This window comes from Protopterus annectens, chromosome 1.part1 (genome assembly GCF_019279795.1).
Source record: "Protopterus annectens isolate FY-2018-M chromosome 1.part1, PAN1.0, whole genome shotgun sequence".
NCBI classification, from domain to species: domain Eukaryota; kingdom Metazoa; phylum Chordata; order Ceratodontiformes; family Protopteridae; genus Protopterus; species Protopterus annectens.
This window is the reverse complement of record NC_056726.1, coordinates 838,405,905-838,420,878: the sequence shown is the minus strand read 5'-3', so window position 1 is coordinate 838,420,878 and position 14,974 is coordinate 838,405,905. Positions and strand designations below refer to the sequence as shown.

General features: G+C 37.3%; 1 protein-coding gene across 1 annotated transcript in view; it reads right to left on the bottom strand.

Annotated features, from left to right (window-relative positions):
- The window catches only part of LOC122807688, a 130,219-nt gene extending 127,075 nt beyond the window's left edge, over positions 1-3,144 (bottom strand). The window contains exon 1 of the mRNA XM_044078645.1: positions 2,277-3,144. Coding sequence (XP_043934580.1) covers positions 2,277-2,561 — 285 coding nt within the window. The 5' untranslated portion in view covers positions 2,562-3,144. The remainder of the gene's footprint in view (positions 1-2,276) is intronic.
- Positions 3,145-14,974: the final 11,830 nt, after the last annotated feature.

The following is a 14,974-nucleotide window of genomic DNA, read 5'->3' as shown; positions in this document are numbered from 1 at the left end:
TATGACTAAACAATAACATTTTATTCTATTGAGGTTATATTCAATAATGCAGGAGATGTAGATATTACTATAATTTGCTAAAAGATATTATCACTGTGGGAAACGCTAAATAAACATCTCTAATGTCATAACTTGTCCCAATACATTGTGCTTCCTTAAGCATGAGACAACCTGCAAACACAAGTAATTTTTTTTATTTTATTAATGTGTTTACCAAGCAACACACAAAGATTCATTATTGCTTCATTGGCCCTTGGTTCCATGTTGTTGCATTATCCCACTTATACTATTTCCTATGTCTGGAAACAGAACAGAATCAACAGTTGGAGCTGTTCAAAATAGTTGATGTAAGGTCATTCAGCCAGCAACATGAAAATGGGCACATAAAGCTCCAGTTAAGTACCAGCTACTCACTAAGGAGATCTAAGAGAAAAGACATCATAAGCCTACACCTATATGTGACCATAGTCAGTAATAGTACAGTATATACTAAGTTCATAGGCGATTACTAGGCTAATGGATCAAGAGCTATTACATGCCAAGCTAGTTTTACCCAATTTTCTATCCCTAGGGGAACGAGAACAAGGGTCAGCAAGCAGGTGGGGCCTGTGTTGATTATAACTTACTGATTGATATATTTCTTGCCTGCTTGTAAATTGACTTACATACTGAGTCCATCTGAGATGTTTTCTAGCAGCTAAAATTAAGGAATGACAGAACATATCACACAGACAACACAATATGTATCATTATATTTAAATATACAATATCCAAGAAAATATACAGCGCCACTAAAAATGTTTACACAAGTAGTAAAAGGTCAACATGTTCATTTTTCACGCCTCCAGCAGCAGTAGTATCCTAAGTGTTACTACACAAATATCTCTTCATAAAGCTCTCACAAACAACAATATACACTTTCAGTGTATCCCTTAGAATATCTATAAGGTGATTTTTCCCCAAGACGTTTTACTTTACATTTTTGCATGGACATCTTGGCAGCAACTTGGATTCTACAAAAATGACTAACTTGGAGAATCCTAGGATTCCCATAAATAGCTGTGACTGATTTGGTTTATACTGGTGTAGCACTTATCAATGCTGCCTCACAACACTTGGTATACTGGTTTAGTTCCCAGGATGGTGACCCATCTGTGAAGCTTGCTGCTTTTCTCTGTATTTGCATGCATTTGAGACAGGGTGTTCATTCAGTTTCTTCAGACATCTAAAGACAATGTGGATAGGTGGACCGGTGATTTTCTAAATTGCACTTGGGGCATACCTCTCAACTGTCCAGATTATTGCAGAATGCCAGGATTGTTGCCTAATTTTTTGTACAGTTTCTCATAGAATTTGTGGTTTTCTGGCAAATCAGTGAGGATTAAATGTATTAAGCATTGGCAGACATTTGAGTTGCAGACTTCATATCCTGCAGAACATCCGTGGTAACCAAAACTTTTATTATAGCAACTTTCCAAGTTTTTAAGAGCAATATTTAAAATTTGTCCCTATTTTTGGCCATTGCACTACCATTATCTTTGACTTTGCCCAGATTTCCTGTGGTAACAGTTATGCATACGTGGTGTGTGTGTGTGTGTGTGTGTGTGTGTGTGTGTGTGCAGATGCATGTGTGTGTGTGTGTGTGTGTGGTATAAGTCTGAAATCACACATCCTGTGATGGTCTTGCATTCCACCAAGAACTGTTTTCTGCTTTACATTTATTTATTTATTATTTAATTAAATTTGTTTAATATGATAATCTGACTGGGTCAGCAAAAACAAACCTCCTTTTCAGCAGAAGACCAGGGAAAAAAGCTCCATTTTGCTGCCATGAAAGTGAAACTAAATGAAAAAGTACAGATAACATGAAGCAACTTCATTTGTACTGCATTCAACAACTGTAGATGACAACAGACAAGTTAGTATTGTCTATTATATACCTCTTTGTCTGCCCTTTCCACAGGAAGATGTGAGGTACAGCAACGATATCAAGACACAGAAACAATGAAATGCCTCCTACTATATACAGGCATTTAAGTAAATTATGATTTTTAACATCTGTTATCTCTGTGCAGCTACCCTTCTGTTCTGCGAGACAAGTTCAGTTTATTCTGATGTAAAGCTATTTCCAGCCAACAAAATCAAATCTATGCAATATGTGTTGAATGTAGAAGTGACAGTTTGAAACATACAGTATTAAAATATTTCCCCAAGTGTTCAAGAAAGAGCTTAAGAGACATTTTTTCCAACAATACCAAAAAAACACAGCTACATACCTCTAAGTCAGAAAACATTTCATTCCAAGTGCTCTCAAATGAAGGGTAGGTTAGCTGGAAGGCATTGTACACTGGAATTCTGTATTCAGTACTGTAGAGAGTTGCAAACCGGTAGTAGCCATAAAATCTCTGACAGATTTTCACTGTGTTTTGTGTGCTGAATCCTTGAGGTTCCGTGTGTTTATAAAAAAGTCCTTCACATTCTGAAAATGAGCTAACAGTTTTGGTTACTGTGAATCTTGCAGCCACAAAAACAAGGAAATAAATTACTATCCACTGCAACATGGCTCGGTCTATGCCTTTAGTCTACTCCTATGGCAAGAATACTGACAGGAAGTTGTTCTTTTTGAACAAAGTTTTACATAAACATGAGCAATGTTTGGAAACATAAGAACAAGAACTCATGCATGTTGTCATTATAGTCAGCATTTAGGTAATAAAACACTCCTATTTTGGCATAATTTCACACATCACTGTCAGTACAAGGTTTCATTTTTAGTCTGCCAAAAGGAAGTAAAAGTACAACATTCTTTCCTGCAGGTCAGTTCACTATGGGAGTTGATTTAGAACAAAGAAGCACATGCACACAAAATGATACACCTTTACGTTAAACAATGTGCATACATAGGAAGGCATGCAACCTTTATGGAATAAAGATTCCCCAAGGTCATCTGGATTGCTTATGCATGTATTTGCAGCATAAAGACCAAACCTTGTTTTATTTCTATATTCACAGTTTGTCTCACTTAAGCAGTAGTCCCTTGTGCAGCTTCATTAACTGTTTAGGCTAACTGAGAGTTAACAAGATCAGTTCCAGGCAATGAAGTCTGAATCCCTGGCCATTCGTCTCCTGTTGTTATTGTGTGGTACAGAGTGCAGAGTGTAGTTGTGGAAGTGTGTTGCAGATTTTTTCGCTGCAACAGTGTCCCCCAGTGGTGGGAGTAATCTATTACAATAAGTAATATATTACTGTAATATATTACAATTTCTAGTAACTAGTAATATAACTAATTACATTTTCAAAATAGTAACTAGTAATAGTACTATATTACCTTTTTTAGTAACTAGTAACTTAAATGTGAGTTACTTTTGCTTAAACCAGCGGTTCTCAGCGTGGATGATATAGCCTCTTGAAGAGGGATGTAAAACTTCCAGGGTCCCTGTATAGTACGAGTAGTAATCAGATATTAGGAGGTAATAGACACTTTGAAGTGGCAATATGGATAAAAAATTACAACATAATCTTGGCACAACTCATAGCACGTATGTGCCTTCATAATAGATCAATAGAATTAGTCTGGAGCAAAATTTACTTAATTTTTTTTTAGCACTGCAAGGAGGTGAAAGCTAATGATGACCAGACTTCAGCCCTGCCCTGGTACTGTGGGACTCTCACCCACTAAAACATCCCCTAACACTGGGACAATTCTAGCCTGCTAGAGATCATATCCTTACCTTGCAGTATAATAAATAGCATGGATTCTTCATACCACCATAAGTCGGAATCAGACATCACTCATCAGTTGAGCACCCAATGCCCCAACTCACTGCACCAAGCAGAACGCTTCAAGTAGATCTATGATCAACTAACTTTTGTCCTGACAATATTTTATGATCTATTTAAAATTCTTTTCAGGTTTCGATTTTTAGTTGCTGAAAACAGATAAAATGTGATAGTTTTTTTTATAGGTCTTGTGCTGTTGGCTGGTTTGGTTTAATTATCTGTGACTCTCTAGCTATAAAGACTAAGTCTTCCTCTTCTCCTTTCAGCTGTGCCCATTAGGGATCACCACAGAAGATCATCAGTCTGCAGAACAAGTGGCAGTGGAGTTTTACATTGTTGAGTTGCCAGACCAATGTTCAACCTTCTTCAAAAGGCACCCGCATGCACACACTCACACTTAAGGCCAATTTAGAATGTCTAATGCACCTGCAGCATGTCTTGGGAATATGGAAGGAAACTGGAACACCCTGAAAAAACCCACTAGAACACAGGGAGTGTAGATCATAGTGTGTGTGTGTTGTACTTTTAAAGCCACTGTTATTCATGGGCACATGCACAGAAAGTACTGAGTACATGCAAGCAGAATGCCATTTTGTGTAAGCAGCTGGAGTGAAAGGATGTATGTGTACGTCAGTCAGTCAGTTAGCTAATTTGCTTAAGTTTTATGTTCCAGTCAGCCATCCTGATGTGTTTGTGTGTAATAAGTATCTTAAATGAACACCCAGGCCTAGTCATCTTATTTGAATACACTAGACGAGTGACGTTCTCAGAATGTGATCCAAAATCAAAACTTCTTAAAATCATGAGGTACACAGTCAGAAATGGAGGAATATACAAGAGTGGCTCAAACGACTGCAAGCAACTCGTAAACAGGTCAGAAAATATTTCAAGGTTTTTAAACTCATTTAAATGATTTTTCCCTCAATGAATATAAAGCAAAGCATTCCAAACAAATTACTGCATAAACAAAATGTTCAAAATTGTGACATACTGAAAAAGTACTTGAAATAATTATGAAAACATATGAAACAATATCAGAATTATATAAAATGTTCAAAAAAGAGAAAACTGTATTTTTTCACAATGTCCTACTTTCACATTAACTAAAGCTATTCAAAGTATCTAAAGTGTGCAAAGTGTTGGCAGTGAGTGCAGTATTACAGTACAGTCTTTTCAAAGAGTACAGTTATTTCAAAGAGTCTGTTGTACAGCTGAATATAATTACAAGTACTTGGTATGTGTTTGACACTTATTTGGCATGGCAGAGGGATTTCACAGACCTGATCCGCTGGTGTTTGATAATATTGCTGAAAATTGGAGAGTGAGCAAGAATATGATATTTTATTTATTTATTATTTATTTTATTTTACATTTGTTGACCGGGCTAGTCTAACTGGATACATGTCCATTTTCAGTAGAGGCCCGGGGAGAAAAGCTCCGAGCAGCAACAATGACAAGGAAATACAATAAAGTATAATTAAAATAAAATAAAATTTGTTACAAAATTAACATTAAAAGGTAGAGTTATACAGAGTTATTTAGCAAATTTAGGCTAGAATCAAATACTATGAGTAAAAACAAAAATTAAAACAGAAGATAGATAAAGTAAAAAATTTCTTTTTTTTTTTTTTTTTTTGAGAAAGAGCAGGAGGGGGCAAGAGATATCAGTCAGGGTTGGGGCAGGGACAAAGCCAGTGGGATTTAAGATATTCTTTAAGATTCTTCTTAAAAAGTAGAGTAGAAGTAAGGTTGGAAATTTCAAAAGGAAGATGATTCCAGCTCTTTCCTATGGTGTTTGAGAAGAGTGAGTCCCCAGCTTTGTTGTTGGATTTAATGGAAGAGATTTGGAGTTTATTTACTGAGCGTAGAGTTGCAAGCTTTTTGTAAGGGGAGATGAGATTAGTGAGGATTGGGGTATTTTTAGGGTAGTAGAGGATCTTTTGGGTGATAACAAGCTGTTGAAAAAGTAATTGGTTCTGTAGTTCTAACCATCCCAGGTGGTTGAGGTTGTGACAATGATGCGTTCTAAATGGGGTACCAGAAGCAAATCTGGTTATGTTATTATAACAGGTGGAGAGTTTGGTAAGGTTGGTTTTAGAAAGATTAGTATAGATATCAGAAGCATAGAACAGGGTGGAGATTAGGTGGGTTTGGGCTATAGTGTTTCTGGCTGCAGGGGTAAAGAAGGATTTAATTCTGTATAAGGTCCCTAGTTTTTTGTTTACCGTCTTTATAGTGGAATTAATATGGTCAATGTAGCTAAGGTTGTTGTCTATTGTAACACCTAGAAGATGGGTTGTAGTATCAGGGGATATGATGGTTCCATTGTTAGAGGTTACTGTGAAGTGCAGTTGAGGTGTCTTGTGAGTAGGAGAAAAAAGCAATAATTTAGTTTTCTTGGGGTTGAGAAGAAGGCAGTGTTTTGTGAACTAGTTTTCAACACTGTTAAATACTGTTTGGGTGAGGCACTGGAGAGAGGTTATGAACTTGGCTGAACAAATTAAGGTGGAGTCATCTGCATACTGTACGCAGGTGGCTTGAGAAATACTAGTATGTAGGTCATTAATAAATAAGGAAAATAGAAGTGGCCCTAAGATAGAACCTTGTGGTACTCCAATGTTTACAGGGTGGGATGAAGAAATATTCTTATTCCAGAGAACTGCTTGCTGTCTATTTTCTAAATAGGATTTAAACCATTGTAATGCTTGGGGTCTAGTGAATGGGCTTTTAGAGTGTCAATAAGTATGGGATGGTTCACCATATCAAAAGCTTTAGAAAGATCAATAAATAGAGCAGAGGAAAAGGTGTTATTGTTACGATTTTTGTTTATAGAATCAGAGAAGGATAGCAGGGCAGTTGTTGTGCTATGGTAAGGCCTAAAGCCATGTTGGCAATCTGCAAGTAGATTATTTTGTAGTAGGTGGTCAAGCAGTTGTCTGTGTATACATTTCTCCATTATTTTAGCTAATGGAGACAGTAAGGCAATAGGCCGATAGTTGGAGAGCTCAGTTGATGAGCCACCTTTGTGTAAAGGGATTATATGGGAGATCTTCCATAGAGAGGGGATTTTGCTTTCTGAAATTGTTCTATTTATAAGTATGGAGATAGGGTAGGCAATGGCTTTAGCTGCAATTTGCAGGTATTCAGCTGGAAGACAGTCAGCAGAAGGGGTGCATGGCTTGAGCTTTTGAAGGAGGTTGCAAATGAGGGATGTAGGTACAGGATGTATATGGAAGGTAGGTGAGGGCATATTAGGTGTTATTAATGGGAGAGTGGAAGTGGATGGTAATGTGTTAGATAGGGATAGAATAGCTTCAGTAAAATAGTTGTTAAAGGCATCAGGAATCTGGTTAGAGTTATTATGGTTGAAACCTATAGGGTCAGGAGTTTTAGAGTATCCTGGTTGAAGAAGTTTGTTAATGCCAGACCAGGATTTTTGAGGATGTTGTTGGTGAGTTTGTTGTAGGTGGAGGTAATAGTCTTTTTTGTCTTTAAGAATGCCCTTCTTGGTGGCATTTCTTAATTGTTTAAAATAGATGTGATCTGTTGGATTTCTGGAGGTTCACCATTTAGCCCAAATTTTATTTCTGAGAAGGATTTTTTGCCTAGTTGCCTTTGTGAGCCAGGGGGAAGTTTTGGTTCTTATGCGGGAAGAGCGATAGGGGGCATGGTAGTCTAGTATTTGGAGAAATCTAGTATTAAAGTAGATTACTGCTTCATCAAGTTCAAGATTAAGCATAGGTGACCAGTCACATGCTTTCAGTTCGTTTTGGAAGCTCTCTGGGTTAAAGTATTTTTTGGAGCGGGAAGTTTTAAAAGTATTTATGTTGGGGCTATAAGTTTTTTGTTTGATTATATAAGTTAGCATGTGGTCACTGATATCATTTGGGAAAGTTCCTGGTTTATAAGAATCAAGATGACTATTTAGAAGGACCCAGTCTAGGATGGTTTCTTTGTTGTTTGGTTTATGGATTCTAGTAGGAGTGATCATTATTTGTGTGAATCCATATAGATTTATATGGTTGGTAGGATTGGGAGAATTACAGGTTGTCCAGTCTATGTTAAAGTCACCTAAGACAATAGTTTATTGGGGTAGGTGTGAAGAGAGGTAACTAAGTATGTTTTCAAGAGTATTGATGTTATTTCCAGGGGGGAGATAAGTGCAAATTAGATAGATAGATAGATTTGGAGTTATTGATCTGTAGTTTTGCAGTGAGGGTTTCTGAGTTGGGAGCTGAGGGAAGTAGCAAATTGAAGGGTGAAAGCTGGAGTTCAGATTTATACAAAATGGCTACTCCACCACCCTTTTTGGCTTTGTGGTCACATCTCAGGATGTTATATCCTGGAGGGGTAATTTCCTGGTCAAGAGTAGAGGGCTTTAGCCATGTTTCTGAAATATAGAAAATATCAAATGAGTGAACATCTAACAGTGCATGTAGGTGGAAAATTTTATTGTTAATGCTACGGATGTTTAGGTGCGCTATCAGGAGGGAATTAGATGGTCTATGTGGTATAGAGATATGTGAAGTAGGTAGGTTGAGAGGCTTTATGGTAGTGTCAGTATTGGGGCCTGGATTGGGATGAATGTCACCATCTAGTAGTGGGTGTGGTAGAGGATAGTGTATAAACTTTTGGATTTTGTAGTAATAATTTGTGTTTTTTTTATAAGGATGTAAGTAATATGAGTAGATCTATGGAACTTTGGAAGTACATAGATGGAGGTGGAGGTTATGTTACTATGGTTGAGAGAGTTATTAAGAGAGATTGAAAGAGTTCCATGGAGGGGGTGGAGATGTTCATGAAGGGAAAAATGTTCAAAGGAGGTTAATGAGTAAGGTATTGTAAGAGAAGCAAGAATTGTAGTTAAGAGCAGTATATATGGGTAGAAATATTTATGTGTTGGGTCCATTTAGAGGTATAGATATATAGTTTGAATAAGAAGGTTGGAGGAGCAAAGTACATAAGGGAAAACGAGGGAGAAGGAGAAAGAGTAGTGTGGGGTAGAGTAAGTGGAAGGATAAGGGTACTGTTAATTGAAGTAAGATGGGTTTAATAGATTAGCTGATAATGTCAGTAGTATTGGGTAAGCTTAGAAAGAAGTTAGGGTTTGTCTTAAGTTAAGGTAATTAACTAATTAAGGTGTAACTGAGGTGAGGGAGGGGGTATGAGCAAAAGTAGGTAGTGATTGGTTGAGGAAGGTAAGGGGTGTGGCTATAGAAGTATAAGGGTAGGAGCTCTGTGGGTGGGTGGGAATTGGGGGTAGGGTAGGGGAGCGGAGTGAGCCCATAGGGCAAACGGAGCGGGTAGAACAAGAAAGCGATTAAAGGCAGCAAAAAACAATCAGAGAGCTGCTGAGAGCTGCAGGTATGAAGAATAGGTAAGTGGGAGGAAAAGCAGGGAAGGGAATGAACGTAGAAGTAGAAGTGCACTAGCAGTGAGAAGTAGAAGTAAAAATATGAGGAGAACAAGGATGGCCAAAGGAGGGAGCAAGGTCTACTTAAGGGTGCTCGGGGCAACACTGTATCTAGGTGTAATAAAGGGAGAACGAAGAAGAAAGTATAAGGAGATGTCCTAGTTTAAGGCGCCATCTAGTGGGCAAAGAGGGATAATGCAGTAGTGGTGAGCAAGTAGATATAGGAGATAACAGGATTTGTGAAGGATCCTGGAGGTAGGAAGGTGCAGGAGACTAGACAAAAAGAGGAAACAGAGTAACTAGAAGCAAGAGACAATCCAAGGAGGCTGCTTTTTCCTGATAAAGATACATGTACAAAAGTATTTATTCTGCTTAGTTTAGCTGGTTCAGAAGTCATCGAGAGAGAACATTCATTTGTGTATGCACCTACTGTTTATGCAGAAAAGGGGGGAGACTGCCAAATCGTGGTAGAGGCTGAAACACGGGAAGACTCTGAGTGCTTAAAATGTAAATTTAGAGAAATGTGCAACCATCAAATTAATATTACAGTGGAAAGGCACTATTTTACACAAGAGATCAAAAGCCTGGTGAAACTTTTGCAGCATATATAACTGACTTGAGAAACAAGTCAAAATCGTACAGATTTGTTGAACTGAGAGATAAGTTGATAAAAGACAAGCTTGTGTGTGGTGTTAATGATACAGTGAGAAAGATTTTGCTTTGAGTCAGTGAATTAACTTTAAGCAAAATCACAGAGATTTAGCAGATATATGATCTTATAGAAAAGTACATGAATATGCTTGTGAATGATAAGAACATGCTTGCAACTTCTTCCAGCATGAATGTTGATAATATGCAGCACACTACAGCTGACATTTGGACCCATCAGAATTGTAGTTTCTTTGGTGTCACAGCCCACTGGATCAACTGTGACACACTTCAAAGAAAGTCAGCTGTTTTGTTATGCTGCAGATTACAGGGAAGCATACATATGATCTCATAGCATCAACTCTTGAGAGAATTCCCATCAAGTACAAGATAGATCAAAAGGTGTTTGCAACAATTACTGACAATGGCTGCAATTTTGTAAAGGCTTTCACTGTCTTCTCAGAATGTGAGAGATCTGAGACTACAAGAATTCTGTCCCAAGATGAGGATGATGATTCTGAAGTGATTTACAACAGAGTGACAACTGTGCTGAGTCAGTCAGGGCAAAGGGAGAACACCTATTCAGTGCCTCCCCATCTGAGATGTGCAGCACACACATTGAATCTAGTTGCCGTGCACAATGCTGAATTGGCTTGTAATTATGCACAGTATAAAAAAGATCATGCAAAGCACCATGGCCAAATGCTACGCTGCTTGGAACAAGGCTAGTCACAGCACCCAAGCTGCTGAGGTGGTTTGAAATAAATGTGATCAGGCATTGATTATTCCCAACGCAACAAGATGGAATCCCACTTTCTACAAAATGGAGATAATTCACCTCATTGCAACTCATGTTGAAGGCTTGCTGAATGAGATATGTGAACAGATTGGAATGGTCATCTTCAGGCCTGCAGAAATTCCATTTGTTGCTGAGATTGTGCAAGCAATGCAGCCCCTGGCAATGGCTCTGGACATCCTGCAGTCAGAGCCGAAAAGCTTCATGGGAATCCTGATCCCCACCATTATGTGCCTGAAAAACAAGTTGTCCGAAGTCAGGCAGTCTGTAAAGCTTGTAGTGCTACTAGTTGATGCTCTTCTTTAAGGCATTGAAGCTCGGTTCAATCATCTTCTGGAGTGTGAAGAGCTCATTCTGGCTAGCATAGTGCATCCACAGTTCCTGTTGTGATGGATGAACACTGAAGTGCAGAAACTCAGAGGCAAGGCTCTGCTCCTTGATGCCATGCAGAAACTGGACGAACCTGCACATGAGTCATCTGAAGCTTCTGCATTAACTGCCAAAGACAGCTTCGTCAGCTTCAAAGAGTTGACGCCAGCCAATGTCAGCATATCTTCTCAGATGGACATGTATCTGGCTGCCACTTCCAGAGAAATATCTTCTCTCAACAATTACCCTATAGTCAAGAAAATATTTCTGAACACTAATACAGCTCTGCCATCTAGTGCATCTGTTGAATGCCTGTTCAGTCTTGGTGGACAAGTGCTGACTGCAAAAAGAAAAACTCACTGACGAATACTTTGAAAAGTTGCTCCTTCTTCGAGCCAACAGAAATGTGTAGTCATTGTGAATAGTTATATAAAGTGATATTTTGGTTGACGTTGTGTTAACAGTCTTGTTAGACTTATATGACATTTTCTGTAAGCATTTTTGCATCCTCAGCATTTGTTTTAGCAGATTAGCCTAATATACATTGTTGAAAATTTGATGGGTTGTAACTTATTATGGGTCTTGTGCTGCTGGCTGTGCGTACTTTGGTTTAAGTATTACATTGTGAATCTGACTATAAAGACTAGTCTGTGGGACTTTGTAAACTGTAAAATGCTATTCATCATTATTGTACCACTGTGTATACGACTTTAGTATACTCATATTCATGTGCAGTAAGCATGCATTCCTCACACACAAGTACTGTGTGAGTAAATCTGAACATGAGAATTGATTAACTATACTTATGTAAAAGTAACTCAACAGTAACTAGTTACTTTAGTTAGTAACTAATAATAGTAATATATTACTTTTTTAGAAAAGTAATAAGTAATAGTAACATATTACTTTCACTTAAAAGTAACTAGTAATAGTAACTTATTACATTTATAAGTAACTAGCACAACACTGACCCCCAAGTGAAAGTTGCATGCATGGTAGACTTGGGCTACTATCATTTATGAAAAAGTAAAAAATGATCACAAGCAAAATATGTAAAATAACATAATATATACACGTATAGACAGATATATATATATATATATATATATATATATATATATATATATATATATATAAAAGAGAGAGAAAGAGATGTAAATATATAAATTTATGTTGCTTGCTCAACCAAGCAAAGAATTGAACCTAAGCTAATCGAGCACAAATGCTGAAAAAGTTTACCTATCAAAACAGAAAAAAAGTTTAATCCTTTTTTTTTTTTTTTTTTTTTTGCAGGGGGGTGCCCCCTGCACTTTCTACTCCCCCTGCTCATTATATATCCCAGCTGAGATCATACTTCAGTAATGAATGAGCAATTTCCCCAGTCCATGCTGTACCACAAAGTCACATAGACAAAATGCCAGTATGTACAATCAGCTGATTTTTTTTTATCAGACATACAGCCATTTTTATTACATTTCAACCAAAGTAATGCAATCCCTACACACACACACACACACACACACATATATATATATATATATATATATATATATATATATATATATAAAACATTTTTATGATTTGACAACTGTTAGGACAAAATCCAGAAGGACCAGTGTATGCTGGCAGCTCTAAACATCTACCAGATTCCTCTCACATGTGCACTCTGTGAAAACACCTTTTTAGATAATAGTCTCTTCTATTTGGAAGTTCAGAAAGAAAGGGTAATTTGGGGGCTATTCGCTTTAGGTAATTTGGGAATATGCAAGAAGAAGGTGTGTTCCAAGTGATGAACAAGGGGAGAGACATTCTCCACTTACATAGTATGCCATAGCAACTATAAAAGTAAAAACAGTGCTGCCATTCTTGTACAATCCATCTCAGTTTATGCTAATGTGTTTGTTTAGTTAGTTAGTTAGCTTGTAAATCAGTCATTCATACAACCTGTTGACAAGTTCGTTCATTCATGGAGTCTGTTCTCCAGGTGAGCCCAACTGGACAGTGGCCTTTTATAGTAGAAACTTTGAAATAGAAAGTACTAGTAAATCACTTTATAATTTACAGACACAGTGGTATAAACATTAAATATATAATATATTAAAAAGAGACAACATAGTAAATAAAAAGCAGTATTATTTACTATGGTAAACAATATTTATTAAACAGTAAAAAGTTGAAACTGAAAATTCAGAAGTAAAAAGATAACTTAAGGACATTAAATAAACATGAATATAACTGGTTGCACACTATATAAATGATAGTTTTCAAGAATACATGGAACAAGCATAAAGTGCTTTTTAAGGTGGGTGTTAAAAAAAATATATAACATTTTATTATCTAGCATATGTAGTTTATCTAGAAAACAATGAAATGGGTAAATTCCCTGACTTATGTTGAGTTTCTGGTAAACAGTTTTCACTGTCATATACCAGTTCACAATATCTGAAATAAACTACCATAATCTGAGGCATGTCTGCATCTGTAAAAATTGTCCTTACTTTCAACCACACTGCCTACCGGGAGTGGGGGATGGGTGTTTTTGTGACAATGCTTCTCTCTGCTGGGGACTGGAGAGCAGCATTACCTTCTTCCAAGTGTGCATGCACAGACAGGAGAAGATGGATATCAGTACATCATAGGCAGAAGTGCTCATGCTTGCATCTTTACATGCCAGTCTTTTTATGAAATTTAAGGATTACGAAACATTACTGCAGTTAAACTGGATGACGTAAGGTTGATAACTTTGATCTCTTCTTCCTCCCCCACAGATGGTTGAATACTCCACCAGATATACCACCAGATGGTGGCCTTGGTCCAGGGGGTAAGATGGTTGCTCTAGAGGGTGTGGTTGAGGGAAGGGGTGGCACCAACCCTGAACACCTGCATATACCCCTCCTGGCCAAAGGAACACAAAAATTGAAAAACAAACTGTCCTTGTATCACAGATAACTGTCCGAAATGTTGCACCTTAAACAGTGAATTATAGATGACTGCCTTTACTATATAAAGAAAATACCTGCGGTTGGGAGATCATTCGAAAGACATGCATGCAAACATAACCAATGTTCAAAGTGGTCATAAGACTAGGAAGACAGGTACTTTTCCATGCCATCATTGCAAAGCCTGCCAATGTATACTGCAAAAGAGCTCCTTTGAGCACCCCAAGACAGGACAGAATTACTATTTTAAAGATTATGCAGATTGCAGTACTAAGAATCTAGTATATTTAGCAGTGTGTCAGAACTGTGATTCATACTATGTTGGCAAGATGAATAGTATGTTTAAAACCAGGATATTTCAGCATGTTTCAGACATCAGACTTCAGAAAGAATCCAATGCCTTATTTTTGCATGTTAAGGAGAATATAGAACATAAGTTTTGGTTTATGGCATTACAAATACTTAATAATAATGTAAGGGGAGGGGATATTAGTAATGATACAGAATGTGCAGAGACTAGGTGGATAATTGGACTTGGGGCAGATAAATCCCCAGGCTTAAACACTGTTATCCCTTTAAAACCCATCCTTTGAAAAAGCCGGGTAAAATACTGATTTTTGATTGGTCAGTGAGTATTTTAAATATTTAGCTTTGTTAAGTATGCACTATCTGATGAACGGCTTGTTAGCTTGAAAGTGCTTAGCAGTGCACTTTTATCTTTATTGTATTGTTTTAATAAATTTTCACTGTTTTTCTACAAGTTTTGGCATGGTGTCTCCTGCCTTTTGTGCCTTTTGGATATATATATATATATATATATATATAGAGAGAGAGAGAGAGAGAGTGAGATAGAGAAATAGATAGCGAGATAGAGAAATAGATTACATGCCTGTGTCTGTGTAGTTCATGTCCTTTAAATAAAAACAAATCAAAATGGAAATTTATATATATATACATGTATTGGTAGTTTTGCGTTAAACCCTTACCACGCATTTTTGGTCCCACATCGGCATGTCTGTAGTGTACTTT